Source organism: Lathyrus oleraceus, chromosome 4 (assembly GCF_024323335.1).
Source record: "Lathyrus oleraceus cultivar Zhongwan6 chromosome 4, CAAS_Psat_ZW6_1.0, whole genome shotgun sequence".
Lineage (NCBI taxonomy): Eukaryota > Viridiplantae > Streptophyta > Magnoliopsida > Fabales > Fabaceae > Lathyrus > Lathyrus oleraceus.
Genome location: NC_066582.1, coordinates 246,021,088 through 246,034,845, shown reverse-complemented (window position 1 = coordinate 246,034,845; position 13,758 = coordinate 246,021,088). Strand labels below are relative to the sequence as shown.

The 13,758-nt window shown below is 35.9% G+C and overlaps 1 protein-coding gene across 1 annotated transcript; it reads left to right on the top strand.

Annotated features, from left to right (window-relative positions):
• Positions 1-298: 298 nt before the first annotated feature.
• LOC127074858 (dual specificity protein kinase YAK1 homolog) lies at positions 299-13,457 on the top strand. Its single transcript, XM_051016256.1, has 19 exons — positions 299-835; positions 930-1,228; positions 3,779-3,978; positions 4,103-4,256; positions 4,351-4,460; positions 4,649-4,718; positions 4,816-4,898; positions 5,017-5,098; positions 5,196-5,236; positions 5,919-6,041; positions 6,869-7,016; positions 7,153-7,267; positions 7,399-7,481; positions 7,559-7,633; positions 8,597-8,671; positions 10,387-11,180; positions 11,586-11,738; positions 12,347-12,636; positions 12,862-13,457. Exons 2-19 carry the CDS (start codon positions 995-997, stop codon positions 12,954-12,956), a joined length of 2,925 nt encoding a protein of 974 aa, XP_050872213.1. The 5' UTR covers positions 299-835; positions 930-994; the 3' UTR covers positions 12,957-13,457.
• The last annotated feature ends 301 nt before the right edge of the window (positions 13,458-13,758 follow it).

The window sequence follows — 13,758 nt, the reverse complement described above, 5'->3', positions numbered from 1 at the left end:
GGATAGAAAAATCTGATCAATACTTTGGAAAGAGATAGGACTAAAAATGAAATTAGACATTGGAAATATAAATATAAATGTGTGATAGAAGTTTGGAGATTTGATTGGATAAATAGCTGATTAGAATGGTGCAATTAAATGAAGAATTGTTATGTGTGCCAATGAAATAATTAATAAATCGTAATCAAGAAGTCAAATAAGTCTCTGCAATGTTTTTCAATTCCAAATAAATATATTTCTTATATTATAATGTATATTGATGGATGACATAACATTTACACAATTTTTTTTTTCTTCTTCTAAGGTGCTATATAAATATAAATATATTGAAATTATTCATCTTGACCAAACTCCAAACCTAGATGGTCTGGTGTGCCGTGCCTACCTCCGATACCATCAGTAAAGAAACCAAACTCATCGGATTTCAATTCACACTCTCCTCTTTCTCTCTCTCTAAGCAAAAACCAACGGTATAGTAGTAAATAAATATTTTCTTTTCATTTTTATTTTATTGTTATTTATAAAAAATCAAATATCCCAATCGCTTTCCGTCCTTTTTTTTCTCTCACTAATCCCCTCGAAAATTCATCTTTCTTTTCCTTCCATTTTCCTCCCTCCGATTCAACTCATTCCCAAAGAAAAAAAAAAGAATTTTTTTTTACCACCACACCACCACAATCATCATCGTCGTCGCCATCAATTCAATCTCCGGTCATCGATGGATCTCAGGTTTTTCCTGACCGTACGATGATTCTGGAGGTTCAATTTCACGATGGGATTAAAATCCGTCGGTGAATACCTCAGAATCGTAGCGTAGTATTGCCAAAAAATTGTGGTTAGTTTCTTCACTATATACCCCGTTGTTTGTGTTTTTGTTTAATTTATGTTATGAGTAATAGTAATGGAAGTGGAATTGGAATTTGGAACAGGGAATTTGTGAGTTCGAATTGAAAATTAGGGTCTGGTTGGGTCTGTTTCTTTTGCTGTTTGGGTGATGGATGAGGTTAGACCTGAAGGTAGTAGTAGTTGTAGTACTGAAGCGGAGCAGACTCAGTCCAGAGACACGATTGTTGAAACGGCGCCTTCTTTCTCTCCATCAGGATGGTGTCCCAGGGAGCTTGCCTTTGCTCCTTTTGTGCCGCTGGTTGAAGACCAGCAACAAAAAGAAGATAAACGAGTTAATGCTGCTGGAAAGTTCTCAAAGTATCGTGCATTTGTTAGGAAGCCTGTAAGTTTGTTTTATTTTTTTGTGTGGTGATTTTGGTTATTTATTTTGTCACTGTTGTTATTGCGTTAGTGTGTCATTTGGAATTAGTTTGTGTTTTAGGAAATGCTTGTTTGTGTTGTGAAGGAATTTTTGCTTTGACAGTATTTTGACTCAATATTTTTTTTTGTGTGTGTGTGTGTGGGTGAGTTGAGAATTCTCTTGGAGGTAATCTGGTTTGAGGAGTTAGTTGGAGAGATTTCTTCAAACCAATATTGTCAATGTTGGATGGCCAAAAAATATAAAAGTAAAAACTCCTATCTGGTAAATAATAATCCAAATATTGAGTAAAATCTCCTATCTATGAATGTCTATCATTCCCAGGTTGATATTTATAAGATCCATCAAATGCTTCGTTGTAACCCCTTAGTCAATGCTTTTTTCAGTTAGTGTCTTCAAGAAGCATTTGACGTGATTATCAATCCACACTTTAGTTAACTATTCAGTTTCTCTTTCGGGATGTTCTGGTTTATCTGACTTTGATGTCTTATCTGGTTGGATTGGATTAGAGGCTAATGGCCAATTTGTGGTTTAATGTTGTCGAGAGGTATCCAAATCATCATGTAAGGTATGGCTGGTTAAGTGATGTTTGCTTAAAGTGGGGTAATACAACAAATTGACACAGGGAATGGAATCTCATATTGTCAGTAAAAGTACCTGAGTCAATAACTCATGATGCCTTAGATATTATTGTAGAACCATTCCAGCATAGGGAATTGATGTTGTTATTAATTGTGGCTAGAAAGCAAGTGTAAGAAGGTTTTTATTAAGAGAAACAAAAGTCCTGTAGGGGCTCTAGCTCAGGGTTACCAAGGGTTGGTACTTCCTCTTTTTTAGGAGACTTCACCCTGGGATTGGAGTTTGAGTCAATCTGATTGGCATAACTGTGTTGAATGCAGTGAAAATGGATAGACTTGAGAGCAGGATTATTTATTAAGACTTTGTAGTTTCATTGCAGACATTGAAGTACTGAATCAGTGATAGAGAGATCAAAGAAGGTATGTAAGTAGAATCCTATGTTGTTAATCTCAGACAGTGCTGCGTAGCACCAACCCCCTAAAATGTTCTGGCAGGATAGCCACTATTGCAAAGACTAATAAGTTAATAACTCATGTAAAAAGTAAAAATATAAACACATAAAAATAGAAAATACACAAAGTTAAAGAGACCATCATACTTAATAGTTATAGAATAGAATCAAAATACACAAAATTAGCCGTTGCTAGAACCACTATTGCTGACGGCGACTCACATGCCAAGAGCATCGCGCCAAACCCTACTACTGCTATGGTATTCCTCTAGCACACTATTGGCAATGCCCATCAAAACTGAAGTAGACGCTGCCGATGAGCAAGTTAGGACTGCCATCCAGGTGAACATAGGAAGGTCATGCGTGGCATGGTACTAGAAGGAGGCACACGAGTCTGACATTTTTGAATACGGGATGGCACAAGTGATGATGACTGATGGTATGTCTCTAGTATTTTGATTGAATTGGGGGCAATCTCCTTGTGAGTTCATTGGATATAGTTTTTGCAATGGCAGGTGTTGATGATGGCTGGTTTGGTGTTCAGAGACTATCCTGAACTCAATGAATGCATCAGTGGGGGGGTATCGAGTTCAGGTGTAATGAATGCATTATTATGGTAGCATAGTCTTGCAGATCGGAAGCCTTTCTACCAACTTGAAATCAGATGACTATTAATGAAAACAGTATTATTGATTGGTGATTTTGTGTATGAACCATTTCAATATATTATTGACCAAACTACTTGAATAACTGTCTAAAACAAAATCTCTTTCTATATGTAATAACTAACAATCCTAATAAAAGAACAACAACAAAAACTAAGCCTTATCCCACTAAGTTATAAAAGAGCATTTACATAAATTACATTGCTAATACGCCCCTTAAAAGCCTGTGTGAAGTGGTAGTGGATTTTTAAATGCAAATTTTAAAACAAAACATGTTTGGACTCTGCAAAAGAATACATTTGTACTTAACCCTTTTCTACCATTCATTCCTATATTGAGTTGGCACTTTCTTCCTAGTCCTTTGTTACCTGTTTGAGCTCTGTTTTAGTTCACGGGCTTTTCTTTAAAGCTCTGGCTCGCCTTGATTTGTGCGTAGATGTGGAGGATGAGATGCATACACTTGGGCGGAGTCATTTGTAGGATTTGCTTTCTTTGTGTTGGTGTGCTGATGATGTGATTTACTTGAAAGCTCTGTTGGCAACTAAAGCATGTTCTAACTGGAGATCAGTTAGACGCTATACTTACTGGAATAGTCTTTCTAGGAAGTAAGTAAATGCTAATATGTGCATGTGCGCGCACACACATATAGATAGATAGATAGAGGGATAACTGCTATCTCTAATTTTTATTTCTAATTACATGAACAAATAACTAGCATAATTTTGATATGAGATGGCTAATTTTGCTGTTCTCATTAATACTGTTTTGAGCTTTAGAATACTGAAAAGTTTCAACTGGTGCTCAACTTCTAATTTGCAGTTGGTGGCAAGATTGACCAAGGAAATAGTTGAAACATATCAAATATGCAATCCACAGTTTAAATATTCCGAAGATCTAAATCCAAAGAGATTTTTGACCAGCCCATCTACCGGAGTGCTTAATGATGGCTATGATAATCTAAACTCAGATCTTATTCTGACAGTGAATTTGGTCTTGATTCATGTAGAGAAAAGTAGAAGGTTAGTTATACATGTTTTGTTTCTTCATTCTATGTAATAATTATATATGCTTAACGAATATCAACACTTGTTCACTGGCAAAATCTCTACATCTTCATATAATTTACATTCTGTTTTGTTGTAGATATACTGTCAAAGATCTCCTTGGCCACGGGACATTTGGACAAGTGGCCAAATGCTGGGATTCAGATACCAACAGTTTTGTTGCTGTGAAGATCATTAAAAATCAACCTGCATACTATCAACAGGCGCTGGTTGAAGTAACTATTTTAACAACGGTAACAATTTGTTATTAATATTATTGTCATTATTAAGATGCAACTATGAGAAGGTTCTCAGGAGAGGCACTGTTTTTCCTTTCTTTTCCTGTAGCTAAATAAGAAGTACGACCCTGAGGATAAGCATCACATTGTTCGTATATTTGATTATTTTGTATATCAGCGGCATTTGTGCATATGCTTTGAACTGCTGGACACAAACCTGTAAGTTGTTAACTTCTTTTATGTTTGATACTTGTCTGGCTTTCATCAATGGTAATGTATATCAGAACTTGGATGATGTTCAAGTTCAACTGAACTAAAAATCTTGGATGAATTATGCTATGATGCTACCCTAGAATTGTTGTCCCTCCCTCTTGCATATTTTGATATTGACATTATATACTATACAGGTATGAGCTTATCAAAATGAATCATTTTAGGGGATTGTCACTTGGTATTGTTCAGCTGTTCTCCAAGCAGGTATGCCAGTTCTGTGTGGCCATGCTCTTTAGTCCTTTTTTGTTGGTTTTGATATCTTATCTCATCATAATCTATTTTCTTAAACTTATGTTTTAAGATTTTATGTGGATTGGCTCTATTAAAAGATGCTGGCATTATTCATTGTGATCTGAAGCCAGAAAACATTCTTTTATGTGCGAGGTTGGTTTCTTACATGAAGATGCTCATAAAGAACTGTATGCTGCAGCTATTTTTGTTTTTTTGTGTATGCTGCAGCTATTTCATTTTGAGATTTTATTTAGCCTTGTTTTGTGCGCAGCACTGTGAAGCCAGCAGAAATAAAGATTATTGACTTTGGATCAGCATGCATGGAAAACCGCACTGTATATTCCTATATTCAGGTATACATTCACTGTCAAAAGTAGAATTTTATGAAACTCCTGTTTTAGCTATATTATCTGGTACTTACATTACACATATTACCTGATTTTTGTGCAGAGTCGATACTATAGGTCTCCTGAGGTTCTTCTTGGATATCAGTATCCTAACCCATGAAATTAGTAGCTGATAGCCTGATTCCTTTCTTTGTAGGCTTTTTTATTTCTATTTTTTATTGCTTTTATTTTCTTGCCTCATCATCTTTTTACATTACAAGCTGCATGCAGCTGGCATAGTATTGTCAGGTACTCTTGAGATAAACTTTGTGCTATAGCATGTGAAGCCTTAGTTTGGGTTTATGTTGATGATGTCAGGCCAAAATATGAATAATTTTGCCAAAGCTTTATCTAATGACAATTAAAGCTTCTACATTTGCTTTTTGCTTGCTATTTTAGTATTTTACTACTATGACTTAGTTATGGAGCATCATTAAAGAACATTTTTTTGTTCAACTGGAGCTACTGTCCATCACCTCGTGCCATGTTTTCCTTCATTTGTTCAGAGGAGGGGAAGTCCCAGTTTTACTAAAACCTTATGTGTAAGGTTTGTTATATTCACATTGCAACATGATATATATTATCCTAGTACTCTGTATGCTATGAAGAAATATTTGAAGCATACACAGAGATGCTATATTTATGTAGCAGTATGCTGTTGTCTAAATTGATGGCACACATAGCGTTGTTGTTATATATTCTTTGGAAGACATCAATAGCTAATTTTCAGGTTATTTTCATGTTTTTTTTTGCTTCATAATTATGTTGGCCCTTAACCCATCATTAGATACACAACAGCTATTGATATGTGGTCCTTTGGGTGCATAGTGGCGGAATTATTTCTCGGATTACCATTATTCCCTGGGGCTTCAGAATTTGATCTTTTGAAAAGGATGATTGAAATAATTGGGTATGCTACTATCTCTCGAGGAGAAACATATTTTATTCACGTGACTATCCATTTTATATACCAAAAGCATGATACCACCTTGAAGATATTTTAGCCCTGTTTATCTAAATTCTAAATTATACTTTATAAGTCGGTCAGATGAATAATGGTGAAATGAAACACAAATTTAAGTTTCATTTTTATTTAACAAAGTTTTGCAAAATGAGGGTTACCCTCACCGTCTTAGGTTTTGGGTTGGGAGGGACTAACTAAACCCCACAAAATTGAATTGTAAGGTGAGAGTTGCTCTCAGCTTATTATGTGGGGCTCACAACACCCTCCTCAATAGCGAACATCTGAACTCTGAAGTGTGATCTAGGTGGCTCCATAACAGGTAACCTATAGAATCTAGGATAGGCTTTGATTGTCCTCATCTTATGGGCCAGATAGTAGTGATCTAAACAGAGCGGTTTGTTAAGCATTTATAGCTTCAACATGTACTGTGATGGGAAGAGAGTTTCATTTGTCAAAGACAATTAATTGAAGTATAAGTTTGAGACCTGTTCTTTCTTTTAATTGTGATTAAAGTAGTACTGGGCAGAGATCATATAGTTGAGTCAAATTATCTATTGTGAGGCTCTTTCCTTGTAATCATAGATTCATAGTGTAAAGTGTTATCATCTAGCTCACCAATCTTTTGACCTCTCAATATCCTCCCACCCCCACCCCACCCTTCTCTGGCATTGGATTGCTATTAGATTTTGAATATGAAACTAAAATATTTGATCTAGTTATCATCTGCATATTAGTTGAGTAATGATGCTAAATATGTTGTGGATATATTGTAGAGGACAACCACCTGATTATGTACTACGTGACGCTAAAAACACTAGTAAATTCTTTAAGTGTATTGGGAGTCTCCAAAACATAGAAATCAGCGAGGGTTCCAAAAATGGAAGTGTTTATCAAGCATTGACAGAGGAAGAATATGAAGCTGTAAGTTTTTTGTTTCAGATTTGCTCTAGGATATTTCTCCCATATGAACATTGTTGCATCTCTTCATATTATTCTGTCCTTTTGGTTTCTTTATAAATATTACATGATTAATATCGTATTTCTGGTTCTTGTTCAGAGAGATTTGAAGAAGCCATCAATTGGAAAAGAGTATTTTAAGCATATGAATCTTGAAGCAATTGTTTCAAACTACCCCTACAGGAAAAACCTACCTCAGGAAGATATTGCCAAAGGTTAGCTCCTGAGAAGGATTGGAATTTCTCCTCAACAGGGTTTTTCTATTTTGTTTTGTTTGCATGTTTTGTTTCCATATTCAATTCACGTGTCACTGATAAATGCTGTTTGAATTGCACTTGTGTTATAGAAAGTCAAATACGATTGGCTCTTATTGACTTTTTGAGAGGGCTTGTTGAATTTGACCCTGCAAAACGTTGGTCTCCCTTTCAGGTAGTTGGTTATGTCTTGTCTGCACTGACCCATCTTTCAAATTAATAAGTATCCAATTGTTATTTGTTTTCCTGCAGGCTTCCAAACACCCTTTTGTAACTGGGGAACCTTTTACTCACCCTTACAGACCTTCCCCCGAGACACCTCACATTGTAAGTAAATCTCATTTCTAAAGCATATTCACTCTTGTCAGTAGCTTAAACTATTAATTCAGTATTGGATGTCCTTTAAGTTGTTATTGTAAATGCTTCATATTCACTCTTGCCTAAATTGTTATTGGAAATGCTTCATATTCACTCTTGCCTAAATTTTTATTAGAAATGCTTCATATTCACTCTTGCCTATATTTTAATTGGAAATGCATCATATTCACTCAGATGTATGTGATTTGTTATTTGTTATTGTTACTGCCTAACAGTGTTATCAAATAGAGGCACCATGACCACTATGGCGGATATACATGGCGGTTTTTGGGTTCGCCGCATATCGACTGATATTGCGGGGTTTTCCACCATAATCCGCTATAAGGCTGCCGCATAACGGCCAGTATGGCGGGATTTTGGATCTCCGCCATGGACCGCCATTCGCCATCGACAATAGTGCTGCCTAATCTGCGTCTGAATAATTTTCTGTATCTCAGCTGTGTAAGAAACATATATGTGTGTCTCTAGTTGGTTCAGTAGGAATGTTTAGGTTCGATGTATCGTGAAAATATGACAATTAGGAAGATTTCATCTCTGTATTTATTATATTTGTAAATACTAAATCCATCAGCATATGCTTCTCTTGTTCTCTTGTTATTTAATCAGTCTATTTTATTTGGATGTTATTTTTCTATAATTTAATGTATCATGTAAATATGATAATTAGGAAAATTACATCTGTATTTATTGCATTTGTAAATTCCAGTCCATCCGGATATGCTTCTCTTGTTCTGTTCTAGTTATTTAATCAGTCTATATTATTTGGATGTCATTTTTCTATTCTTTAATCAGTCTATTTTATTTGGGTGTTATTTTTCTGCCATTGCATTAAGTTATTTGATCAATCAATGGATTTTATTCTCTTCATGACTGACCTACTAATATTCATCTATTTTTTCTGTGACTTATTAGCCGGTAGTTCAAAATATCAAGGTTGATAATCATAAAGGTGGAGGGCACTGGTTTGCTGCTGGCCTATCACCAAATGTGAGTCATCTACAACTGTAACTGTTACAGTCTTCATCTCAAGTATAAGGATGATTTTTTAGCTTAAAAAAGACAAGAATACATATGTAAAGGACTTCATAGTGAAAATGACATTTGTACCCAAGATTGGCATTGCTAGGCCCATATTGCAAGTATATAAGAGAAGAGAGAAAGAAGGGAATAAGAGGGGGTAATGGAGAAGGAAGGCCCACAGGTGGAAAAACTAAGATTGGAGAGAGGAGATGCAGGTATTGTAGGTCAAAAAATGAAAGACTATAAATAAAGGAAGGAAAATAAAAAAAAAATGAGGCAGGCAAGAATTCACTGTACAGGTTGAAAAACTAAGATTGGAGAGAGGCGATGCAGGTATCGTAGGACAAAAAATAAATGGCTAAAGGAAGGAAAATAAAAAAAATGAGGCAGGCAAGAATTTACTGGTGTGATTGGTGGTGCAGGGTTTAGCTGCGGGGGATCTTCCCTATATCGTTTTCATTAGTATTTCCATTTCCATTATCCCTTGGAGTTAAGCTCCATCCAATGTATTTTGATGAATTGTACGGATTGTTGTTTCGGACTTGAGCAATATATCAGTCTTCTTCCTTCAGTTCAATATTATTTGGGTTCTATCCTATCTTTTCTAGTTCTGTCCTAATTGGTGCAAAGTCTAACCTAAAACTGGATTCAAAAGAAAAGAAGACCAACAAAGTCCTGTTAAGTAAGAGCTAACAAATTCTTGTGATGGCTTTAGAGAATTTATCTTTTGATAATATATTCAAATGTATGCTCTAACCAGATAAGTACACAGTTAATGCCCTTAAAGCAGGAGCAGCTTCATATACTTAGTTACATGGTTAATATGAATAGAGTTGTGAAAGTGATGAAGGCAATCCAAATTCTAACAAATAGCAGATTTTCAAAAAACGTGCCTCTAGATGCTGGGTGTGGCCAACATTCTATCTTTTCTTTTAGCTTTAGGCTTTAAGGTGGTTGCCCTAAACATTAAATGTTAGCTTTAGGTCTAGATAAGCATCCAATTTGACTTATGTTGTTAAATCCTTTCACAAGTTTGATTGCCAGAATGGTATGGACTTCTGGCACATGTTTGTAGGGGTGATCTGTTTTTTTCAAAATTTTGTCTCAGCAAAGGGGTTTCCGTTCAAAGCGCCTCATATTTTGAGAATATGTCAACAATTACCAAATGCTCTCAACGACATACTGTTAGCTAGGGCAACCTTTCGGGTTTTTACTATCAGGCTACTCAGGTCAGGCTCTAGATATCAAGTCCTGTGCTTGAGGGTTATGTGTTAAGAGTCCGATTGGATGAGATATAACCTAGACATATTTATAAGTGAGGGAAATCCTCACCTTACAAGTTGTTTTTGCTATGAGGTCACTTGGGTCACACTCCATATGTAAGTACTGGGCGTGAGGAGTGTGTTAAGAGTTCGGCATTGGATAAGATATGACCATGACATATGTTTGTAAGTGTGTTAAGTCGCTTTTGTAAGGTTGAATTAGGTCCAACCCAAATTCTAAGTAATTACACACTTCTTTCATTACCAAAATGTCTTGTCTTCCATTAATTTGCACCACTACTTCTGGGTTCCGATCGTATGTGGCCTTCATTTTTGAAATAATGATACCAATTTTTTGCTAGTTGGCTATATTCATAATGATATCCATTTTTTGCTAGTTGACTATATTTGTTCCTGCAGGTTGCAGGAAAAAACAGAGCTTCCCTCTATAGTAGTCCACATTTTCAGATGGTGCAACATCCACCTGCAAATAGTTTTGGTAGTGTTGGAAGCCATGGGAGCTATAATGATAATGCTGGGCTTGGAAGCAGCTATGGCAGTTATGGAGAGAGCAGTAACATGTTTGCTTATTATTCACCTATTGGTCCATCTGGCATGAATATGCACAGTCAGGGTGGTATGGCAATGCTTGGAAATAGTCCTGATGCTCGAAGAAGAGTTAAGTACCAACCGGGGAATGGATTGGGTGTAAGTCCATCTGGTGGAAATTTTGCTCCCTTGCCTCTTGGTGCCAGTCCATCTCAATTTACTCCACCAAGTTCATATAGTCAGATTTCAGTTGGTTCACCAGGACATTTTGGACCTACATCTCCTGCAAGAGGAACCTCTCATGGATCCCCTTTAGGCAAGTCGGCTGCAGTTAGCCAGTTTAATAGAAGGAAAAACTGGGGGCATTCTGGAAGTCCACAAACCCAAGAAACAACTTTTTCTTCACATTGGCATGGTCAATATCCTGATAGCTTAAGTCAAGCTGAGGGAACATCACAGGCTCCTGGCAGTTCACCATCATATCTACAATCAAATATTAATCCTGGAAACTGGAAGCAGCGTGGAAGCTTATCTGCTAATCAGAACATTCCATCCATGATTATGCCTGGTTCTAATATGAACTCACAATCAACTGAATTGCTTCATGACAATATGGAGACAGGTTTTTCACTGCCTGACCCTGGAGATTGGGACCCTAATTATAGGTACACAATTGGCTCCCAAACAGCACTTTTGTAATTGATTATGCTGATGATTTTATTTTAATTAAAAAAGGAATGAGGAGGTGATTAATATAAAATTACTTGCATCATAGAGATGCACTAAGAAAAACCTAAATACAAGCAGAATGAATCAAATAAGAGGTTAAGATGTTAAAAACGGCGAGTAGGCAGAGCTGATAAGAAAATATACTGTTTCTCTAATGGATTGAAAGAAACTAAAATCCATGTCTGGGGGAATTCAAGTATTCACTTAATTTTGGTCCATGATTATTGTGAACAGAGTCAAACCGGACTGAATCATCTAGCGCTCATTGAAAATTTCCTGAAGTTTATTAATAACGAGATCTGATATTAGTTTTCTTTGCAATTATTGTAATTTCATTCCAGTGATGAACTTCTTCTGCAAGAAGGTGGTTCAGATGAAAGCTCTTTGACAACTGAGTTTGGCAGAAGTATGAATCTTGTTTCCAGTGAACCATGGTCTGGATTCGGAAGGTTGGACCATGTCTCCAACTCAAGTTCTCCAATAACCATGCAGAGGTGGGTTGTCTGCTGATGATTTTTTTTTTGTTGCATTTAGCTTTACTTCTATGATGCTTCTTGTGATAACCACCCACATGCATGTTTGCACTTCCTTGATCGTTTGCCTGCTTATTTGTGTTTACACAGAATAATAGTTAACTTCATTCATAGTTTTTTGAACTAATTTCTTAAGTTATCCTTTCTTTTTGTTTATTTTTGTTTCTGAACTTGTTTCATTGAAAGATATTTTGAGAAACATAGCGTTAAATAGGTTGAAGTTAGTTAGATTTTGCTTATATTTTGGTCCACCAAATATGACTACTTTTTTGCTTATATATGTCCATACTAATGCATTACTAGTTTCTAAAATCGGGGAAAAGAAAATTGATTTCCTTGTATCAGCATACAAAACTTGTGAATGCATTTTCCTTGTTAAAATTGACTTTAGTTATATAACTATGACATGGATATTATTACAATCTATGAGTTTTTTTTTTTATTAACACAAGGGGAAAAGAAAAATTTATGGAATATTTCCCTTCCCTTGAATTTTCTCTAGTTAAATTCTGAAAACCCCTATTTTACTATCATTGATCCCCTATTCTGTCTTTTACTGTGTGCTCCAGACTAAATGGACCTGGTCAAACATTTTCTAATGTTGAGATGGGTAGCTCCCCAACACATGATCCCCAAGCAGCATATATACCTTCTATCTCAAAGCCTTTTCATCTCATGCCGCATGTTTTACAAAATTCTCCAAGCCGTTTTGGACACCAATCTGTTCAAAGATTTACACATGGTAGACCTCCTCAGGGTAGTGACTGGAATCAAATTAAGATTCAGGCTCCTTCTGGTTTCAGCAATGTGGGCCCGCGTTCTCCCAGGAATGCCTCATTCACCGGCAGTATGACGTGGGGTACATATTACTTGCCATCCATCCATCCTCTTTGTTTTCCTTTTATTTAATTTGTTATTTTGTTTTGATTTCATTACATTCTTCTAAATTCCAATATTACTCCAAGCATTATGACCCTAAGTTTTTTTCTTTCTGATCCAGTATCATATTGTCTAATTAATGATGCTTTTAAAAAATGATGTATATGTATCTGTATCAATCTAATTTGGCTGGTATATATTTTAGGGCGAAGAATGAATCCTCCTATCTCAAGCATTCCTCCTATCTCAAACATACCGCCCTCATCTCGTTCAAGAAAAGACTATGCAAGGATAGACTAGCACTAGTCTTGATTGGCTTGGCTTTTTTTATTTATTATTATTACTTTGGTTCATGACAAGGATGCTTTGTAGAAGCAGAGAAAAGAAGGGAGTTGTATGGGGAAAAAGAAAAAAAGCCCAGTAGTAATCCTTTCCTTACAAACCCTTCTATATCATTTGTTGTGCTTGTGCTTGCGCTTGAACATAATTTATGGTTATAGTTTGCATGTCATTGATCACTTACTGGGTGGGGCATTGGTATCTAGTAATTCAAAGGCACTAGAGTTGGTCGCATGCTTAATTTTCTAATATTCAATGCCATTTTCTGTCTTTTATTGTATTATTAGAGGCCTTGGAGGCTTAAAAAAAATTGATCTCTTCTACCTATTAGTTTGTACTCTTAAAGCTAGGGACCCATACATGTGGTCGTTCTTTCATCAGTTTCATCAGATTCTTCCCATCTGAACTATAATATATTTGATTTATTTGGTGTGCTAGAGTGCTAGCTGCCTTGAATATGAATTTGCCTAGGGGTTTGTGTCAATGCTATCTCCAGCAACATGGCCAGAATTTGAAGGTCATGTGTCTAAAGTTGGGATCATTTTTATCTTGAACTGAATGAATACCCCATCAAGAAAAATGGAATTTCTGAGTTCTGTAATGTCGGTGTTGTGATTTTTTGAGTTTGACCCCCTTTGATAAATATATTTAGTTTTTTTATTACATATATTTAGTTTGTTATTTATTTAGAAACATGCTTTACATGTGAAGCATTGTATCATTATTTTTCCGTAATGTCATGAAGTTTTTATGGATCTGAAGC